Source organism: Myodes glareolus, chromosome 7, assembly GCF_982192425.1.
Source record: "Myodes glareolus chromosome 7, mMyoGla1.1, whole genome shotgun sequence".
In the NCBI taxonomy this organism is placed as follows: domain Eukaryota; kingdom Metazoa; phylum Chordata; class Mammalia; order Rodentia; family Cricetidae; genus Myodes; species Myodes glareolus.
In genome coordinates this window covers 43,522,632-43,545,843 of record NC_142032.1, presented here as the reverse complement: position 1 = coordinate 43,545,843, position 23,212 = coordinate 43,522,632, and the positions used below count along the sequence as shown (strand labels likewise).

At 43.6% G+C, this 23,212-nt stretch overlaps 1 protein-coding gene across 1 annotated transcript in view; it reads right to left on the bottom strand.

The window, feature by feature from the left end:
- Positions 1-23,212, bottom strand: part of Ostf1 (osteoclast stimulating factor 1) — a 51,698-nt gene that overhangs the window by 17,346 nt on the left and 11,140 nt on the right. The window contains exon 2 of the mRNA XM_048429845.3: positions 5,747-5,793. Coding sequence (XP_048285802.1) covers positions 5,747-5,793 — 47 coding nt within the window. The remainder of the gene's footprint in view (positions 1-5,746; positions 5,794-23,212) is intronic.

Sequence of the window (23,212 nt, the reverse complement as noted above, 5' to 3'; positions counted from 1 at the left end):
ATATTCAGGAGCAGAGAAACAAAAGACCTCTGAGATTTTTCTCTAGGCATTGTTTTGAAGATGGATGACCAATAATACTTTCGATGCGCCGCCGACACAGAAAGTGATTAGACAGACAGTTTCCTTTAACACTCGCTGCAAACGGGATCCTCTGAGGACACTTAAGCGAGTCCCACATTCATCACCACAGCACAGCACTGAACACTGTGGCCATCTCAGAGCATTAAGGCGGCGTTTTATCGTCTCTCCTTAGAAAGTACCAAGGCACGGGAATGGTGTGTTTGTTCTGTGTGCGCACGCGTGCGGGGTGAGGGTGGGGGTGGAGGTGACCTGCAGCTACGTCTACGCTGGCTGCACTTCCTGGGGCTCTCTAAGGGTCGGATGTGCCCGTTCCACAGTAGAGACGCCCGAAACCATTTCTGTGCTGCTCCTGTCCATTCACCCACAGTTCCCAATGGCCCTCTTCAATCGGCGCCTTGCAGGAGTAAGGAACTGCCTTTCCCTCTCACTTTAGTCCCCTTCAAAACCCATTTCCATCTTTAGTAAGATCACTCACCCATGAAACAAACAAAAATGTGAAAAAAAAATCTCTGCCAAAAAAAAGTCTGAAATGCACAACAGGCCTGAGTGTACATATATGCACACACCAGATCTCTAACTCTTACTTCTCTGTATGAACTGAGTAGTGAGCTGGGAATGAGAAGTGGCCACTTCTCGGGCACAGGGTTTGACTCTGGGGTGACGGAAATGTGTTGGAACCTGGTAAAGGAAGTGGTTGCTCACCGCGGCAACTGTAGTAATCCCAGAACTCAATTGTTGGCTTTAAAATGATTAATTTTATGTTGTGTGAGTTTTACCTCAACTTTTAAAACAAAGTCAAAACTCTCAGCATCTTTTAGGTAATTCTCCTATTTTGTGGCTTGGCAAAGGGCATCTTAGGAAAATGTCACCAAGCTGAGAGGCCTGACGACAGACGTCACTGTGCTGACCCAGCTTTATGTGGACCGCAGCTGCTCGGAAGGGAGACTGCACTCCTCTACCAACCCCCCACACCCAGTCAGGTTTGCTGATCAATGAGACAACAACCAGCAGCCGCTCAGTCTGGGAGAAAAAAGTTTGCTGGGTTTGGGGGCGGGGGGGGGGGGTTGAGATAGGTTTTTACCATACAGGCCTGGCTGTCCTGGAACTCACTCTGTAGACCAGGTTGGCCTTGACCTCAGAGATCTGCCAGCCTCTGCCTCCCAAGTCCTGGGATTAAAGGCATGCACCACCACTGCCCAGCCATTTTATTAGTTTTTACAGTTTATTCTCCTGTAATAGCTCTCAAGTACAACACTACCTACACAGTATCTTCTTCCAAAAGGACAAAATAAAGGGCTGGGTTTTCCGAGCCTGGCTAAGGGATGGTTTATGCAATTCTTGACACTGCTGGGGACTGTACAGTCAATAAGGATTGAAGTCAGACATTACCTAAAAGAATCACATTTTCCACTAAGAACTCACAACAGACCACTTAACGTAAACTGTTCAAGGAGGATTCTACTTTTACATTCCTGGCTTCATATTCATGGAGGAGAAATGGAAAGCGGAGACCCAATGATGCCATGAACACGTCATTACATCAGCTTGTTCTCTGGTTTGTAGTCACATTCTTTCACCTCTCCTTGAAGAATGACAAGGTATTAGAACAAAGAAGCAAGCTAGGATGGTTACTTGTGCCTTTGGTCCCAGCACTCAGGAAGCTAAGGCAGGAGGATTGCTCTAAGCTTAAGGCCGGCCTGGGCTGCAGAGAGAGACATTGTCTCAAGTAAAGCAAAAGCCAAAAATAAATAAATAAATAAATAAATAAATAAATAAATAAATAAATGAGCAAGCGATGACTGATGCCACAATACCAACTGTAAATTTTTATTAGTACTGAGTGCAAATGTACATTTTCATTCCGATATATATTACAGGCAACAGAGTCCCAAGGCAGTAATTTTACTGGTTTGTGCAAATATATGTCTTTTTTAAAGCTTAGAAAAACTGTGATTTACTTCTGAATTTTTTTAGATTTAAAAATACAAAAATAAATTTTCTATGAATGTTTTCATTTATTATTTTAAATAGTTACTCATGTGTTATACACTGGTCAGGGCCTTTGCAAATAGTAATTCAACCCTCTCCAACAATCCTAACGAATGGGGCCATTTTGTATTACCGGATTAAAGATGAGGTTGTCACACAGCACGTGACACTCAGACCGTGAAGCCCCAACTTCCAAGCCCATTTTGTTTCCTCTCACAGAAACATCCCACATTGCCACTGCTGGTCATCAGTCTCACGGCCCAGTTCAGTGATGGTTGTTTGGAAAACATCCCTCATCCTAATTCCTCATTAGCGCAGGACAGCAATGTCAAAACAGTTCTTTTCCTATGCAAAGTACGCTGGACCTCGCTGGAGCCTTGCAAAGACCTACTAAGCAGAACTGGGTCCTAAGTACCTCTGTTTAGCAAGCAGATAGAGAAAGGCTGATGATCCCAGAGGGGAGCGTGGCTGGGATCCTACCGCAGCTTTTGGATCCCCATTCTAGACCTCCTTCTGACATTATAACCTAGAGCAGCATCGCAAGCCTTGTACGACCCAGCAGTCCATCTGATTCTCCTGCAGAAACCCACACTCCTCCAGCACACTGTTTGCTCCTCCTGCCAATATGCTTTCCCACTGGGCCAGCCAGTCCGGCAGGTGTGTCTGTGTGACACTTCATCCAAATGGGGGCTGGGGAGAGTTAGAATCACAGAAGGTCGGGTGATGCCAGAAATGCCTGTCCTTGAAACAAGATAGATAGTTAGGAGCCACAACTGCTTGCTCTACCCAGGCGACACATTACCAGAACTAGAGCTGGTTACCATTCTCACTGTCTTCTGGGGTTGTAAGTTGCTAAAAGCAGAACCATGGTCTTCGCGCCCGTTGTATATGCGAGCAAAGGGCTCCTAGCTTCCAGCTCATCCTTCAGTATTTCCAGGCCACAATGCTTTAAGTATGTAGTTGGCATGCTACAAACAATTATACGGTACAAGCTCAGCCTACTATACCTACAGTACACTGTACATCTGGTGTGCCAAGCATACAGTGTGAAAGGACTTGTAGTACTGTGGCCTCAGTATACTGAGCGATGTGTTCAGAATGTGGAGCATGTGGTGCTAAGCACTTGGCTGTATTTTCAGCATATTCTGTAGTGTGCTGTGAATTAGGTGGGCTGGGTATGAGGTGTGCTATGTCCAGGATATGCTTAGTGACTGCATGCTGAGTACATGATGTGCTGTGCATGTGGTATACTCAATGCTAAGCATGTTGTTTTGTGTGCCACAGTGTGCTAAGGATCCTGGGTGCTGTGCTGTGGTGTCCTTGTGTCATGGCGTGTGCTGTATGTGCCTTGCACACGACATGCTAAGTGACCAGTGTATTGCGTGCCCATACAAAGACGAGGACTGTCTGTTACAGGGAAACAAACAATGCTTCCAGCAGTGTTCAAGAGATAGGGTCACATACTCACAAAAATAAATTAATGTCTGCGAGGATATTCAGTGTTTAAAAACAGGTAAAACAAGGCCTGTCTGAGCTGGTGGTCTCCTGCTCACTAGGAAAGATGCTTCAGGGAGAACATGAAGGACGGGGGATGACAGGACGTGAAATGGCCATTACTGATCCTCAGGACCAGCATATCAAGAATTATAGACACAATTTAAAGAGAGAAGACTTTCAAAATTACCTAATGAATTAAATATGTATTTCTCCTGTATACTCATTAATAACTTAGACTTTAAGAAATAGCACAGAGAAACTTTCTCCAGAGAAGAAATGAAGATAAATTAGTAATCAGTATATCAAGCAAAGAGAAGATATTTGTAAATGTCTATCAATATAGCAGCCAGTACTCAGTAGCAATAGCGACTCCTACAGCTGCTGCCGCCTTTGCATTGTTACCAGTCTCGCTAAAAACAACAGAGACAAAGGTGAAGTCATCTCCAGGTCACAAGCAGCAAAAGAGGCAGGACAAATCAGAAAGCCTGGCACAGGCTCTGAACCTGGGTTCTGCTCCCCAGATGGGACCCGCCTGGACAGTACTGTGCCTGAGCAGGTCACAGTAAGAGGCACCCACTTCTCGTGGGAGTGCTCAGCGCAGCATTCATGGAAGGGCTAACAGTTCATATGGGCATAGAAGAGGCAACACCAGGGGTTGAGAGAAGGTGCAGAGATGGGTTCTCCTGAGTCTTCTGGGTGATACAAGAGGAGGAGTGGCAGGGGGCCAGGGACACTAGGAACAAGAGCTACACTGCAGAGGGCCACACAGTGAGATGCAGATGTGCAGCAGAGAGAGGACCGAAGCCACACACTGGAAACATTAACCTACCAGGGAAGCCTGAGTCATCCTGGACGTGAGGACAAGCAGAAGGTCGGGAGGAGGCACACAGCTGGAGGAGGCCAGTGAGAAAGGACAACAGGGACCCAGCTAAGGACGCCTGGGGAGAGCAGCACAGGTGTCAAGAGTCACTGCAGTCTCTACCCTCAGGGGACACAGGCCTCATTCTAAAGGAAGCTTGTATGACCTCCTGCTTGTTTGGTCTGGAGGAGCAACTGATGATGCTGTGAGCTCTCCTCCACAATTATCCTCCTGAGTGATCCTGACCCCATAAGAGATAGAGACCCCTGTAAGGAAGGTTAAAGATGACTCTGGGCTCAGGCCACTACCTCAAAAGGCTCAGGCTTTTGAGCTTCCTCTCCAATCCTGGGCTGCTGTTCCAACTCCCAGCACCTCAAAGTGTGACTGTCCTCAGGGATGGAGTCTTTTTCCTTTTCTTTTTTTTTTCTTTTCTTTATTTGAGACAGAATTTCTCTACGTAGCCCTGGCTGTCCAGGAACTCTGTAGACAGGCTAGCTTCAAATGCGTAGAGATCCACCTGCCTCTGACTCTGCTTCCCAAGTGCTGGGAGACACAGGCAAATGATGATGGACGCTCTGGAGAAACTATGGGAAAAACAATGGGTGTTCTGGAGGGTGCTCCGGTGTCCTTCCTGTTGCTAAAACACTCTGACCAAGTGCAGCTGAGTGAAGGAAAGGGCTGATGTGGCTTACACTTCCATCAGGACAGGAACCCAAGCAGGAGCCCTGAGAAACCATGGAGGAACGGCGCTTGCCGGCTCCCTCAAGCTTAGCTAGCTTTCTTACAAGTCACTGAGCTATGGCTGCACTCTCCGCAAGGCCCATCCAGTGTGTGACACAAAACGGGTTCACTAAACCATGAGTGGGTGGGTGGACACCTGGATTCACAGAGAAAGGTGCATACAGAAGAGATGGAAGAATAATATAATAAGTAATAAAAGAAGGCTGGCAGGGGGTGTGAGGTAGAGGGTCAAGGAGAGGATGAGGAAGGTTGGTGTGTGAGCAAAGCAAGGAGTGGAGTCTCTGTAGTTTAGATATTTCTGTATGCAGGCCACTTGGTGACTTGAAAACAGACGTCCCCACACACAAGGAGAGAAGCATGTGAAGGAGTCTCTGACCTCCAAACTCGGGACATGCGAATGAACCTGAGGCTTATTAGCTAGACTCGCTGTGGGAGAGCGGTGGGGAGGGACTGAACACTCATCCTGTGGATTTCGTACAGCAGGGCAGAAAGTACAGGCTACTCAGGCCAGAACAGGTGTCTAAATAAAGTCACCTGAGGTTGTTGTGTCAATTTTACAGCTTACATCAGAATACTTACAGTCCTGGGTTCAAATGTATACAGTGCTCTGAAGACTTTAACTTGCCCTAAAAGAAGAAAGAAAGAAAAAAACTGATCAATTCTCTTATTTCTAACTTTATTCTAACTTGTTATCGATTTTCCCATTAGAATTCCCAAATTAAAAGTCTATTTTGGACTGTTACTTTAGAGCAGTGGTCCTCAAACTTCCTAATGCTGTGATCCTTTAACTGTTCCTCATGTTGCAGTGACCCCCAGCCATAAAATTATTTTCATTATTACTTCATAACTGTGATTTCCTTACTGTTATGGATCATAATGCAAATATCTGTGTTTTCTAATGGCGTTAGGTGACCCTGTGATAGGGTTGTCTGATGCCCCCAAAGGGGTCACGACCCACAGCTGAGAACCACTGCTTTAGAGGCAGTACCTTTTCCCCGTAGGATGCATCTTTAAAATGCTTAGTACATGAAAGCAACAGTAATCACGAGCCTTTGGGGGACAGCCTTGTTTGACAGAATTACAGATGTGCACTGCATCTCTGCCTATGAAGACACAGTCCTAACAGTAATGTCAAACTTCAAAATAAAAAGTTGAGGGGTTGACGGGACTGGAGAGATGGCTCAGCAGTTAAGACCACTTTTCTCCCTCCCAGAAGACTCAGTACAGGTGCCATGCAGGCAGCTCACAACTGCCTACAACTCCATTCCAGGGGACCTAACACCCCCTTGTCTATACAGGAACCTGCATACATGCAGCATATATACGCACATGGACAAATAAATGAATCATAAAAATAATCTTGAAGATAATTAAATAAGTTAGGTATGGTGGTACACACCAGCAATCTCAGTATTCCAGGGGACAGAGGCTGGCAGATCTCTTTGGGTTTGCGGTCAGCTTGGACTACATAACAAGTTCTAGGTCACCCAGAGCTAAACACAGAGATTCTGCCTCAAAATAAAATAAATAAATAAGATTGAACATCTTAACAAAAAAATAAGAACAATATAAATGTGTTTAAAATTTTGAAATCTATCCATTAGGACCTTATATTCTCCAAAAGAACAGAAAAGTGGAGGAAAAGGAAAGAACCATGTAAGAGCAATATCCTCCCTCCATCACACACACTCCCTCCATCACACACACTCCCCAGCACTCTGTATCATTTACACTGGCCCCGTCCATCTGAAGGAATGGGTCCAAATTCTTCAGTTTCCCAGCATTTACTATACAGTACATATAGTATAAAGTCTACAGAAAACATGGGGGTGTGTTTTATAAAATAAGTAGGTTAAGAAATCAAAATAGGAGAACTATCTATTTAAATCAGTGGTTCTCAGCCTTCCTAATGTGACAATCCTTTAATATAGTTCTTTCTTCATGTTGTGGTGATCACCCAACCACAGAAACATTTTTGGTGCTACTTTATAAGTTTTGCTCAATTGTAGTATGAATATCTCTGTTTTCTGATGGTCTTAGGTGACCCCTGGAAAAGGGAGGTTGAACCACTAAAGGGGTTGTGACCCACCCACTGACTGACAAGTTGATAACACTTCAGTTCATGTTCTAAAAGATCCTTTAGAGAGAATTCAAACCAAGTCTGTCATTCAAAACTGGCATCCAAGGTAGATAAGGTAGCTTGTTTCAGAGTACATATTTTTATCTTACACTTTTTTATTGGTATTTGATCATATTTTATAATAAATAACATAAGGCAATATAGATACTATTTGTAACTTCATGCATGCTTACTGGGAGAATTAAAAGTATCTTTGTTGAATACAGTGTGGTAGGATGAAGCTCTTACTGTGATGTTTCCTCAACAGACTTCCTGGTGCACAGCACGGAGACCTGCACATAGGAGGCTCTGAGAAGCTGGGAGATGGTGGCGCACACATTTAATTCCAGCACTGGCGGTGGGGGGGAGCACACAGAGACAGGTGGATCTCTGTGAGTTCAAGGTCAGCCTGGTCTACAGAGCAAGTTTCAGGACAGGTTCCAAAGCTACAGAGAAACTCTGTCTCAAACCCCCACTCCCCCCCTCCCCCAAAAAAGAAGCCCTGAGAAATCCCTGCCGCAGAATGAGCAGTGCGGGAAAAGGCAAGTGCTGAAGTCAGAGCTCTAACTGTGCAAATCAGTACTCGCTGCACGAGAGCCCTGTCCAATGTAACCCACACAGCCGCGGGAAAGCTGTGCGTGCTCGGCACATGGAGACACTGAGCACGTAAAAAGTGCCTCATGTGACCAAGAGACTGACTTTTAATATCATTTCCTTTTAATGAAGTTAAACGGCCACACATGGCTGGTGACCAGCATACTGAAGGAAGAATGAGACTAGAGAAAACAAGAATGGATCTAATGTTCCTTAAGAAGGAACTACATTAAGTCACTCCTATTTGTCAGCATGATAGAATCATTAGAAGAGAAAGCCACCAGTTAAGAATCAATCTACATGCCCATCGATTGGTGGGTTTACTGATGAAGAAAATAGAAGGGTTAGAGATGTGGCTCAGTCAGTAGAGTGCCTGCCTCAAAAACATGAGCATAGATCTATCCCTGGAACACATATAAAAAAGCTGGGGGTGGGGACTTCTTTCTGTAATCTCAGTACAGTAGTGCACAGAAGGAAGAGCAGGGCAGATTTCCAGAGCTAACTGACCAGCCAGCCTAGCCTAAACTGGAAGCTTCAAGTTCAGTGAGAGAGTCTCTCTCAAAAATACAGAACAGAGAGCAACTGAGGAAAAGACCCTGTGTTGTCCGCTGGCCTCCACACACATGCACACAGACCGGAGTGCACAAGGTTACACACAGACCTTGGACATTCATACCATCTATGGGGGCCTTCACATTCTGAATCACATTGCTGTTTACGTTTATCTCACGTAATAACATTTATACAGTGTGAAAACAGCCACTGTACTCATTCTTTAAGCATCCAGCCATGGACGAGCAGCTCAGACTCTCAAGGGACTTAACGTGTCTACCTGAAAACTTCGGTCAAGTGTAGTGGCTCACACCTGTAACTACAGCATTCAGAGGTAGGACTGGCATGAGGATGAGATCATCCTGGGCTACATGCACAGTTAAGATCCAGGTCGACCTGTGCCACAGAGTGAGGCCCTGTCTCAAAAAACACAGGGCTCGGGGGAGGAGCTGCCAGAGAAAGTTTTCCGCAGAGTTGATTGTTCTCAAGACAGTGGAAATTAGTTATCTCAGTTACTTCAAACTTTCCAAACAGCAAGGAAGCAGTCCATTGTGATCAGCATCAACAACAGAACTTTCTAGTTCCTTACAGATCATGGCAAGGATGAATGATGTGGATAATCTTGGAAACAAGATACAATGACAACTTTAATAGGCTCAGATAAAACTCAATAAAAATTGAAGAACCTGTATGTAAACACACAGTAAGCGACTGAACCACTAATTTGCATAACTGAGCTCTTTCGGTTTTGATGCATGCTAAACAGCAATTACCCTAATACACAACCAAGCATCACATCTGTGAGATCCAGAAGACACTTTAACACAGGCCACCATTTACTGCTTCTTACTGGGCATTAGCCTTTTGTAGATACCTTTTGCTCCCTGTTCTAAAATATCAGGGAAAACTGAGTCAAGTAGAAATGAATGAAAGAATGTAAGAGAAATATCCAGAGGCTGAAGAGTCATGAATCAGTAGATTGTTCAGGGCAACGGGGTCTGAATATTTTGTTGTTAGAACAATTAATACTAACACGTAATCCTCTGGTCCTTCTGACATTGAGTTAACTCTGGGCATTATTTCACAGATAGACTTCAGGCTTATAGCAGAGTTTAGGGGAAAAAAAATCTAAGCACTGTTTTTTGCTGACATTCTGACAGACATCCAACAACAGGCATAGCAACAGACCAAGGGCACACACTGATCAATTCCAAATTCACTCAAGGAAGGCAAATGTCGGAGAGCTGTGCCACTGGACATGCAACACATGCTCTCTTGGGCAAGCTGTGCACCATTTTCTCACGCAAGCATGGTTACATAGAACAGGGAGGCCTGGGACTTGAGAGACTGGAAATGGCCTCAAGTTGGGACTCATCAGAATGAAGGCCCCAAAAAAGACCCAACACAACCTCTGTCTTAAACATGGGCTGAGTCTGGGATGGCCCAGCAGCATCTGAACGGCACTGCAGGACATCTGCCAGTCTCTGAGTTAAACAGTTCTAACCACCACTACTGGCCAGGGCCACTGTTTCTGAGGTCTCATTTTCCAGCCTTTTCTCGCTAACTCCCTGCTGCTGCTAGGGAAGAGGAGACCACCAGCAGCCAACTGCAGCCTCTTCCTCTTGAGGAAGGCTGGCTCAGACTTCAAACTGTGAAGGTCAAAGTGAAAGTGGAGGGAGGGGGAGAAAGGAAGTGTGGGCTGCTCCCGTGTTTATCTTTGCACCTCTGGAACAACACTTAGATGACTTCAGATTTGTTAAAAACATTAAATCTATCTTGTTAGTGAAGGGCTGGCGGACCTTCACATACCTATTCACAGAAGTGTATTCAACTGGCATATACATATACACAAAAGAGTGAAAACCAAGTTACCCTATAAAACTTGTCCTATAAAACAATAAAAATAATGATAAAAAAGTTAAGTGTCAGGTATGAGTTATTTCTTTTGGAGTTGTTGGCTAGTGTCATTGCTAGGGTTTCTATAAATGGAATAAAACACATAAGCAACTTGGAGACAAGGGTTTATTTCTGTGCACTTCCACATTACAGTCCTTCATGGAAGGCAGGAACTTGGAAGCAGGACCGGATGCAGAGCCTGTGGAGGAACGCTGCTTCCTGGTTTGCTCTCCAGCACTTGCTCAGCCTTTCTTCCGGCTCCCAGAACCACCAGTCCAGGGATGGCACCATCCATAATGAGCTAACTGGACCCTCTCACATCAATCAAGAAAACATACCAGAGTCCTGCCCACAGGCCACTCTCTGGTGGGTGAATTTCCTCAATTAATGTTCCCTCTTCCCACATGACTCTGGTTTATGTCAAGTTGACATAGAACTAACCAGCACAGCCAGTGAGGTCCCTTAGGCCCACAAATATTACAAGCTTTCGTCAATACTCTAGGTTATCATCCAGAATATGGTGGTAAGACCTTATTACTAAACACACCACATGCTTAAGTCATAAAACATTGTGAAAGCAAGCAGGCGTTGTGGTGTGCTCTTTTTTTAAAATTGTTGCCGACTTTTAACCCACAGCTGTCGGAAACAGTAACTGCAATTCTGCTGGCTGCTATCAGCAGTATCAGCATTAGCCCAGGAGGGCCACAGCCTGGGGAAATTCTGTTCCCTCAGGTGCTACGAAGGGAACTTAACTAAAACTCTGTCCCTCTAGAGAACTGAAGATTCAAGGTTTGAAATAGAATTCTGCTCCTCAGAGAGACTGAAGAACAAGCAGCTCACCCCCTCTCCTGCTCGTGTCCCTCCAGAAGCCTCCATAAAAAAGCGCTTCTCCACCTGGCTCCTCCCTACCACTTCCTGTCAGTTGCTGATGCAGCCTCCTGATTGCAGCTGAATTTTATTTAATCAAACACATCTTTGCATCATTAAACAAATGTTCCAGAGCACAAACAAAGTAACACACCTTAAAATAATAGTCAACAACGGTGCTGACCTTGACAGTTCATCCTACATAGTGCTGGAAGGTGCTATTCAAGCCACTAGGTAAGAAAACTAGTATCAATCACGGCCAGCTATGAAGTCAGCAAGCTATAACTATTGACTGGCCTAGAAGACAGGCTCGGAAAATGGAATACTATTAGTAATAAAAAGAAATGAACTAACAAGTCATGAAAAGATGGGGTAGACATCAATGCATATTACTAAGTAAAAGAGATCAATCTATGAAAGCCACGTATCTCAGTGATTCTAACTATGTGACTTTCTGGAGCGGGGAAAGCTATTAGAGACAGCAAAGATCAAATGGAAGAAAAGAGGGGGCAAAGATAATCTTTAGGGCGGTGGAATGATTGTGTTGTACTGTAATAGTGGATACATATGACTATAAATTTATCTATGGGTGATAGTGATGTTATCAGTGATGGTGGGTGTATTAGTCGGGGTTCTCTAAACGAAGAGGACCAACAGAATGAATACATATATTAACAGGAAATTTATTAGACTGGCTTATAGGATATGATCTGGATAGTCCAACATACCAGTGTTGTGGAATATTAGTTTAAGATGTATTACATTCACTTATGCTGTGGGATATTTGTTTAATGATACAAAAGATGTGTTGCATTTGTTTAACTCTATAAAGCTGTGTTACTCTGCCGGCCTAAAAACACCAGATTGGTCTAATAAAGAACTGAATAGCCAATAGCTAGGCAGGAGAGAGAAACAGGCAGGGTTGCCAGTCAGAGAGAATGAATGACCCTCTCAGTCAGTGAGAAAAGGAAAAGGAGAGGACACCAGAGGCCAGCCACATAGACAGCCACAGAGTAAGAATGAAAGATATAAAGAATAAAGAAAGGTAAAAAGCCCAGAGGCAAAATGCAGTTAAAGAGAACCAGGATAATTTAGGTTAAAAAAAAAAAAAAAAGCTGGCTAGGAACAAGCCAAGTTAAGACCAGGCATACATAAGTAAGAATAAGTCTCCATGTATTTATTTGGGAGCTGGGTGGTAGGCCCCCAAAGAGTAAAAAAAACCAACTACATAACAGGAAAAACAGTGGTCCAATATCACATTCTAGAACAGACTACAGAAACTAATGCACCACCAAGGACTTGAAAGATGTAGGGTTGGTGGTTCTTGCTACATCTCCCTTTAACTCTATTTGGCCTGCGTAAAAGATGGGGGGATGGATCATGGAGCATGACAGATGGCTATCACTATATTAATGACATTAAGCTGACTGGACCAAGTGAGCAGGAGGCAACAAACACCTTGGACTTGTTGGTAATACGTATGTACATCAGAGCACAGGAAATAAATTCATTTAAGAGTGTTCTACCTCAGTAAAATTTCTAGTCCTGTAGTGTGGAGTGTGTATAGATACTCTAAGGTTAAGGATAAGTTGTACCCAGCCCCTTCTACTTCCAAGAAAGAGGTGCAGTGCTTAGTGGGCCGATTTGGATTTCGGAGGCAACACATTCTTCACTTAGGTTTGTTTCCCTTGCCTATACACCAAGTGGCTCAGAAAGAAGCCAGCTTTGAGTGGGACCTGGAACAAGAGAGTGATCTTAAACAGGTCCTGAACGCTCTACCACTTAGATTATATGACTGAACAGACCTGACAGTACCCGAGGTGTCACTGGCAGACAAGGATACTGTCTTGGGTCTTCAGCAGGCCGCTATGCATAAATCACAGCAGAGGCTAGGGATTTAGAACCAAGGTTCTATCATTGTGTGCTGACTGGTCTCCCTTAAGACAGCTCTTGCCCTGCTATCAAGCCTTAGCAGAAATCTGGGGGTGGGGCACCAAGTTACCATGTGATCTAAACTGAGTATTATCTGTTCCCAGAGAGACATGCATGGATGGCTTCATGGAATGTGCCCTGTGATCGGTTGCCTGAGAAAGAGAAGACCAGGGCTTGGTTTACTGACAGTTTATTCAGGTACCACCCAGAAGTTGCCAGCTTCAGTGTTACCACCCCTTTCTGGGACAACCATGAAAGACACTGGGATAAAGGAAAATATTCACAGTGGACAGAATTTCAGGCAGTACGCATGGTCTTACACTTTGCTCATAAGGAGAAATGGCCAAATGTGTGACTATTTACTGAAGCATGAACTGTGACCAGTGGTTTGGTTGGATGGCCAGGGACTTGGAAGAAGCACCATAGAAAACTTGGTGAGAGAGACATTCTCATTAGAAATATGTGGGCAGAATCCTCCAAATGGACAAAGTGTGTGAAGACAATTCAGCTCCGTGTAAATGCTCAGCAAAAGATGACCTCAGCATAGGAGCTAACAATCTTCGACTGGACAACCCATTCTGAGGATGGTTAGCCTCTTTCCCCAGTCATCCCTGCCCTGGTCAAAGTTGGGTGGGCCCTTGAACAAAATAACTATGGTGGCAGAGATGGAGGTTATTTAAAAGTTTTTACAGCCCGATAAGTCTCTCCACCAATACAATAATCCAAATCAGACCAAATCAAACCAAATTAGAAAAAGTCCACATTTAATGGATACTAATGCTCCCGGGTAGCCTCCCAGCCCCAAGGGATGGAGCCCCTAAGGGATGGAGATGAGAAGACCAGAAAACCACGTGTTTGTTCTCTGGGGGGACAGTTTAAATACCCTGTGGGAGTGGTCTTGGGCCTCTTTGGGGAGGGGTCACCATTTGGCAGGCTTTCTCAGAGACGCAACTCCCAGAGGAGGGGACTTGGGATGGAACTTTCCAGTCAAATAGTTATGTAGGGGCTTGATAATATAGACTTCCACGCACCAAGGCTGACTTGGCTGCAGCCCCTGCTGAGTGGTGGATCTACCAGCAACGGAGACCAACAACGAACCAAGACATAACATGGCTCCATTCCCCTGAATGACCAGTCAGCTACGATGCCAGGCTGATTGTGCTTTCTTTGTGGAAAGGACATTGCTTTGGCCTTACTGGGATAAATTCTTATTCTGGTTATAGACTTGTCTTTGCTGCATGTAATGCATCTGCAAAAACTACCAACAGTGATCCTATAGAATTCCTTATCCACCATCACAGCATTCGATCGTCATTTTATTTCACACACTATTGCTTGTGACCAAGGAACTCACGGTCAAAAGACTGCAACAGAGGGTGCATGCTCATGGAATCCACTAGCCTTACCATGTTCCCCACCACTCTAAAACACATGGCTTGATAAAACGGTGGAGATGGAAAGGCCTTTTAAAGACTCAGCTACAGTGTCAATGGTAGTAACAAGCTGGACAGCAGAGGCAGGGTTCTCCAAAAGACGATATATTCTTTGAATCAGCATCCAACACATAGTACCTTCTCTCTTACAGCTAGGATTCAAGGGTCCAGGAATAGAGAGTGGACTAGGAAATGGTCCCACTCAACACACACACACAAACACACACACACACACACACACACACACACACATTACTTCCTGTTCTTATGCTCTGCTGGCCTAGAAATTGGCACCAGAAAGTGGGCTATTGCTATGAAGAATCTGTCCGCATGGACATGCGGTTTTTAGGAGAAATTTGGAACCCTGGACTAGAAAGCAGTTGAATGCTATAAGCAGAGCTTAAAGAGCCATTCACATGGGAACCTAGAAGTCAGCTGTACGGACAGCTGAGTGGACCCATGGAAGCCCAACTCACAGGTTTTCAGACGGAAGCAAGGGCTTTACCAGCCCTGGGCTAGAGGCCATTCCTGTGATATTTTGGCAAAAAAAAAAAATCTGCTTGCAGTCTGTCCCTGTCCTAAGAACTTGCCTAAGGTTAAAAAAGTGATGGATTAATTTCCTTGGGTATGGTTATTATCGGTAACTTTTACATAGCCTACAATGAGAAAAGAGCAAGTAGGGCAAAACAGGCAGTTTAGAGAGAAAAAAGAACTTCAGGAAGTTAGAGGCCTGAAGCTGTAGTTCATGTCTACTTGACACTGGCTTCACAGGCATGAAGGTTGCAAGAATGAAGGGGTTGTGCATGGTTTCAGAGAGTTACTGAGGTCAGTCAGAGTATAACAAGGGAGTCTTTGCATGAGACCATGAGAGGGCAAGAGGCTGTGAAAAGCCATTGTGTAAAGCTGTCAAGGAAAGCCTGGGTTGCAGAGGACAACCCATGATGCTGGAAGATGCCAGAGTCATGAAACATGGCCAAGCAGAGCTATACAGGGAATAGAAAGAGAGAGACAGAGACAGAGATAGAAGTTGTAGGCAGCAAAGCTGGAGGGGCGGAGGCTCTTATCTAAGTCCTTTAAGATTAAAGTAGCAGACATTTGATATGGAGCTGCAGGATTTGATATTTGCCCTGCTGGGTTTTCGGCTTGCTTTGGTTCAGTATTTCTTCACTCTGCCGCACTCCTCCTTTCTGGAATGGAAATAACAATTCTGCGCTATTATATATTGGAAGTGTGTAATTTGCTGTTTAATTTTACAGGAGGGTTACAAGTAAGAGATTGCTAAGAGACTCAGTGTTAAGGAATATGAAAAACTACAGAAACTTTTCAAGTTGGGCTAAGTGCATTTTGCATTATGGTATGACCCTAAGCCTTCGGGGGCCAGGGAACTGAATATGGGGCTTTATGGTGGTTTGAGTGAGAATGGCCCCCACAGTCTCAGGCATTCAACTATTTGGTTACTGGTTGGTGGAGCTGTTTATGGAAATTTAGGTCGTGTAGTCTTGTCAGAAGTACATCACTGAGGAGTAGGCACTGTGATTAAAAACAACTGGCCAGCTTGCTACCTTCTCCATGCTGTGATCAAGGATGTGAGCTCGCAGCTTCCTGCTCCAGCTGCCATGCTTCCCTCATGATGGACCTTACTAGCCCCAGGAACCATAAGCCCACAGAAGCTCTTCCTCCCGGGGGCTGCCTGTGTCACACCACTTTGTCACAGGAACACACAATACAGTGGGGGATGTTGTGGGATATTTGATCGTACTGTGACACTCCTAAACTGTGCTGACAAAGTTAAGTTTGAATCAGAAGGCAGAGTCAGTGACCAGCTGACCAGAATTAGCCACAGTGATACTGATACGGACCCTGAAGTCGGACAGGAAGGAGAAGGGAGGGACTTGGAATTCCTGCACTCTCCTTGATCCGTGACCTGTGGAGAGTGGAGGTACTGGCTGGTCAGAAAGGAAGGTCAGCTGGTCGCTCCTCCTCTGCTTATTTGATCTATCAGGCTTTCACCCCAATATCTGACTCTCAAATTTTTATTGGTAATAGAACAATTTGACAAAACACAACCGGGAAAAACTGCTAACAAGGGTTCAGAGGCTATGCATGGGGACTGGCAAGGGACAGACAGGAAGTCTTTGTTCCTTCCACTCAATCACGCTGGGAATTTAAGATTTCTCTATAAGCAAGTTTGGAATTCCAGAATACTTAAAATTGTGAATGTTCAGATTAGGGATGTTCAACCACTAAAACTCTTAGGTATAAAACAAACAAAACAAAACAACCAAGCATTCTGATTAAGGAATGCCCAAGCAGTAATTTTTACCATGTTAATAAAAACACAGATTGCCTAATAAGTTAACACTTAAATTCTCAAAGAGCTGGAAGGAATTGGTCAAAGAAGCTGTTCAGCAATAGCATTAATCCATTTTCCACAATTCTTAACATAACATTTACATTTTATATAGCAGTTCTGGAACCCTGACTAATCCATATAGGAAAAGAACAAAATCAGAAAACTCTTTCTCCTGCACAAGAAAATTATCACATGCCAAAATGACCTGTCCTTGCTATCTCACCATTTCCAGAGCAAGTGAGTCCCAGCATTTTAAAACCACAGGTCAGAAATCATTAGTAGATTGAGAAACAAAATGAGCTGCTTTAAAAAGCAAATAAGGCCATGTAGGGTGGCATGAGACTATTACCCTTCAGGAAACTGAGGTAGAATAATTCAGTGCAGCCTAGACCACCCAGCGAGACTGTTTGAAAAAAATAACAAAAGATTAACTAGATCAGAAAAGATGAGAGCTGAAATAATGGTTTTGTGAAATGTTTGCTTCACTGGGGATGGATGAAGGCCTAAATAGATATTTTAGAATTTATCAAATACAGATTTTAGTGTACTGGTAGCAAGCAAACAAGTATTTAAATTAATATTTGGCAAAAGTAAATGTCATTCATCTACACAGAATGAAATACTTTAACATAATATAAAAATAGAAAACTATTCAAAAGTTAAATTATGATTATTAACTTATTAAACAATCTAGAAGACTCCTTTTAATTTTTCACTCATCTATAATATGTATATATATCTATGTTTGTCTGTACAATGTGTTTGTGTGTCTGAACAATGTAAGCATGTGCTTATGTCTGTGAAAGCAGGCATATTCAGACAACGAGGCCATGCCTTCCAGGAAGGGTCTCCTGTTTCTCTAGTATGTACTCTAGGCTGGCTAGCCTGAGGACTTCTGGGAATTCTGTCTGACCTTCCACCTCCTGCAGGAGTGTTAAGTTACAGATGTTCACACCACATGTGTAGCCTTTGCCTGGATTCTTGGACCTGAAGCTCAAATTCTTGGTCTTGACAAAAACTTTATCCACTGAGCCATCTACAAGCCATACACCAATTTTCAAGATTTCATATAAAAGGTCAGCAACCATAAATTCTCCACAGCAGAAGTCTAGCCCAGGGGACTTTTATAAAGCTAAGCCCACCACCACACACACCAGCTCATCACACCAGCTCTACTCCTACAGCTACTGCCCAAGATAAGGGTGCCAGCGTGATAGTAAGCCTTGACTCTTATAAAGCAGAAGCTGAGAGCAGTGTGTCCCCTCTCACCACCCGGACTTAACTAGATGATGATGATGATCCCACAAAGATTATTAGCAATCAGGCTAGCTCAATAATAATTCCCAACCTGTACACATCATTTTCACTCTTAAATGATCTGGGGGCTTAAAATTCACAGATTCACAATCATTGTTAATTATTATACCATTAAGATAATAGTAAACCCAAATACCATGTCTTGTTTGATTACTAGTGAGCGTATCAAAATGAGGTATGAGGGTTTCTTCTGCCATCTACAATGCATATCTAAGCAGATGTCTTTGTATGCGGGTCATGTCAGCTGGCCAGTTGCTCAAAGCTGAGAGGCAGGTTCTAAAAGAAGTACAAGGCTCAGATGAACTTCTTATACTACTACACTCCTGAGTGTGTGGGATGTATACATGTGTATATGTGCATGTATGTATGCATATTTCTATGTATTTTATGGACTAGACCATCAAGCAAAATATGTCTTACTAGAAGTCAAGGTCACAGATGAACCCTAGAAGTCACACTCTAGGCGATCTGCTGGAAGACTCTAGAAGGAATGTTAAATATTTCCTCAATGTTGTTTTAGTTTAAAGATTCGGCTATGCATTAGAAACACAATATTCTCCCTCTCCCTCAAAAGCAAATAGTACAACCAATTTTAGAGTTCTTAAAAAAAAGTCATTTGACCAAAAATAAATTAGAGAAAACATAAATTTAGTACATAGATTTATTTTTCACATTTTCCTAAGAGAATGAAAGCAAAAAAGCTCTTATACTTTGTGGACACAAAAGAAAGTGCCACACCTTAGAATATTGATATTCTTGGATAAGTGAAAGCTTTAATATGTGTTCTACCAATCACTGGTATTATACCATCCATGCATGATCAAACAGAAGGGTTGTTTTTTTTGGTTTTAGATTTGCTTTCTTTTTGAATAGGCATACTTTACATCTGTGTGTGGGTATGTGCATGTGAGCACAGGGGCCCTAGGGAGGGAGAAAAGGGCATCAGATCCCCTGAGGATAGAGTTACAGTCACAGCTGTCCCCACATAGTGCTGAGAATTGAACCTGAGTCCTATGCAAGAGCAGCACTCTTAGCTGCTGAGCCATCTCTCCAGCCCCTGAAACAGGATGTTTTCTGCTCAGAAACGAAACAGAGGAGTCTAAGGGACGGGATCCAAGAGCTACAGCCATCATTCCGCTCCTGAGGTGAAAGGAAACAGCTGTGCTCTGTGGGCCAACACGGGCCTCCCTGGGGCTTTGTGGACTCTCCCACGCCCATAAATGGAAGAGCATCTCAGAACACGTTTCTTGGCTTGGATTTCCATGTGTATCAGTCCACAAAAAACCCACTGCTTCAAAACTAAAAAGAGGCAGAAAAGCAGAGTGAGTTGAGGCACAGGACTCCCCCAGAGCTGCGGCGGTGTAGAATAATCTAACCACACACATTTCTTCCCACACCCTCACCTTCTTGGATTACAGTAAATCAACAGAAAAGTCGATGAACACTGTTTGTATTCCTCTTAGTCCATCACTACCCCATCTCTGACTACTACCCCTTATGCAATCCAAAAAGGGGCGGGGAAGACAGAAGAATTTGCAACGTGTCTTGATTTCAGGGGCAGGAATGGCGGGCTCCTTAGAAACAGTGGCCAGTGTGTTTCCTGAAAAGAGGGTTCTGTTTATTAACAGTGTGCCTTTCTAGTCCATTTTTTCATCTGCTTCTACTCTGCAGGACCTTTCAGCAACCTCAGTTACTTTTAGTTCTTGAAAGATCATACATGCTGGCTACTTTTATGTCTTCTCCATATGACATAAACATCAAAAAAAAAAACAACAAAAAAAAACAGGACCTAAAATTCCAAATGGCAAGTTCTTTGATGACTATGTCCTGAGTAACTAAATATCAGAGAAAAGGGACAATAATTGTTGAACACTCCTCAAGTTTAGGAAACCAGGAGGAAAAGAGGAAAAAATGATGTCACCCTTGAGACTATATGGACCACCTTCTGCAAATGGTAGAAGCTCAGTGACTGACAGCAGACAGCATGACCCACAACCTAAGAATAGCTTCACAGTTTTAAACAGTACGTCCCAATGCATAAAAATGATCTGAGTTCAGCATCCAGAAGTGAAAATGTATCACTGATCAGAACACAGCTGTTTGCTCGTATTCTGTCTGGTCCATGCTCTCACGACATGCGCAATCACTACAGATGTCATGCAGCCCACCAAGCCTAAAATACTCAGAATCTGCCCCTATCCCATGGCCCCTTCTGAAAGTAACAAGTTAGACAGAGGCATATTATGACAGAGCAAGGGGAGCTGCAGCCCACATGCTCTACAAAGACCCCAAGTGAGACTGGGCCCAGCTTCCTCCAGTATGAGACCATTAGCTGGGCAAATGACTCTACATATCCAAGACCAGAGAGAAGTTCCCCACCACTAAAACCATTCATTGAAAACTAAATGACACTGTTATCCCAGGTACTTGGGAGGTTTAAGCAGGATGAATGATCACACATTCAAAGTCACCAGGCAGCAGAGTGAGGCCAGGACAGCTTGTTTCAAAAGCAAAGGGAAGGCTGGAGACGTGACTCAGTGGCAGAGCACCTGTCTCATGTGCAAAGCCCCAGGATCCGGAATGTTTGAAATATATAGCTTTGGTGGAATAAACGTATGGTTTGCTATTATGTAGGAGACTGGCTGTATTGTACATGCAATTAGCTATGTAAATCAAGATATGCATAAAGAAAGACTACAAGAAAATACAAAATGCTATTTCCTTCGAGAACAGAACTACAAGTCATGTTAATTTCCTTTATGTTATGAACTGTTGAAGTGACTAGGAATTACAAGAAAATATGTTCCTTATTAATGTCCAGTTGAAGGGCAACTTGGAAGTCATGTGTAATTATCAGGATCAACTAATAGGGGTCCTCTTTGTTCCTTATTCTCCCTGAAATAGTCATGAAAAAAAATGGCAGGCAGACAAACCCCTACAACAGCAAAAACACTCACATACACCGGTCAACACTGAGATCAGCACAGTTTACAGGAGGCAATGTCTCAAGTTAGAATGACAACATAAGGTACCCATGCAAAGGGAGGGAAGGGAAAGGAAGTCCCAGAACAAAGACCATTGGGAGTATTCAGGGGCTGCAGGGCAGGAAGTGCATTCCGGGACATCCACCAGATCAGTGTGCTCGAGGCAAAGCGTGGAAAAAAGGATGAGAGATCAAGCTTGGGGCATGAACATATGCTAGGGCTCTCTCAAGCTCAGAGTCAGGCAGAGGGGTAAGTAAAGATACTTACTTTATCTTTTAGCTGTTTTTCCATACTGTCTAATGGCTGGAAACTGCATATAAATCCCACAAAATCAAAGAAGGCAGGCATAACCAACTCTTCTAGTGGAGCAATAGCTAAAATACCTACATGTCTAAGCCTATGTGTACACTCTCTCACATGCTCGAAAATAGAGTTCACAGGAAATGCATACACACACACACACACATACACACACACATGTGCACACATTTTCATAAAACTAAGGATTTTATTAAACAACAACTTTCCTTTCAGGGATTCACTCCAGTGTCTTTGTTCCTATCCCCCCCGCATCCCCCCTCCAGGATCCACACCTCTTTCTGGAGAACTAGTCAAAACTAATTCCAGACATTCTGTCCTACTACTGGGAGGTCTGTAATTGGAAACAACAGGTCAGATCATTTCATGTATTAATGTGTGTAACCAGTGGTTAGAAAGTTTGTGAAAAGAACAAAACAAACAGCAGCAACAACAAAACAACACTTCAGATTTAAATAGCTCAAACACTCACGTGAATGAAACCCTCTTAGACTTAGCTCCCACAAGCACACCCTAGCAAGACAATGTGCTGTGAGAAATGTATTTAGTGTATACGAACCTGAGAAGTGTGTTGAGAATGTATGGACTCTTGAAACCTGGCAGGGAAACAAGGGTTTGTAGTGTGGGAGAGATAGGAAGAATCATTAGGGGTCAAAATATAGCCTCAACTACATAGCCAAATCTGTAGTAGAAAATTAATACTCAAACTCTGGTGTAACAAAACAAGACCTGGGTGTGTTTGAAATGGAAAAAAAAAATCATGAGAAAAAGAGAAGAAAAAATCAACAAATAACACCTTTGAAAACTGAGCCCTTCCTCTTCCTTTTTTTTTTATTGAGATCTACATTTTTCTCTGCTCCCCTCCCTGCCTCTCCCCTCCCCGCTTCAAACCTTCCCCAAGGTCCCCATGCTCCCAATTTACTCAGGAGATCTTGTCTTTTTCTACTTTCTACTTCCCATGTAGATTAGATCTATGAAAGTCTCTCTTAGTGTCCTCATTGTTGTCTAAATTCTCTGGGATTGTGGCTTGTAGGCTGGTTTTCTTTGCTTTATGTTTAAAAACCACCTATGAGTGAGTACATGTGATAATTGTCTTTCTGTGTCTGGGTTACCTCACTCAAAATAATGTTTTCTAGCTCCATTCATTTTCCTGCAAAATTCAAGATGTCATTATTTTTTCTGCTGTGTAGAACTCCATTGTGTAAATGTACCCCTTCCTCTTCTAAAAACAAAAAGATTTATATTTTTCTCTGTGGCACATAAAAGCAATCACAAAGACCCTGTCGCAAGGAGTCGGGCATGACAGCAAAGTTGTACAATACTTAGGAGGTTGAGGCAGGAGGACTGCAAATTCAAGGCCAGGCTAGGCCAACCTAAGCAACTTAGTGAGGACTTCTGTCCCAAAATAAAAAGATGGCTGAAGATATGGCTCAAGGGCAGTGTGTGTGAGGCCCTTGGTCTAGTCTCCAGTTGTTATTGTTGTTTTTTGGGGGGGGGGAGGTGGAAAGGCACAGCCAGGAGAAGGGGGCTCAAAAATGGGGAAACAGGTTCAGAGAAATTGGCAAGATTTCTATCTGCAAGAAACCAGCAAGGTGTCCAGAGCAGTGCTGCCACTGATGCCCGGCTTCCAGCTGGAGACTGCAACCCTGGCTACATCTCGAGCCCAGCATGGTTAGTTCA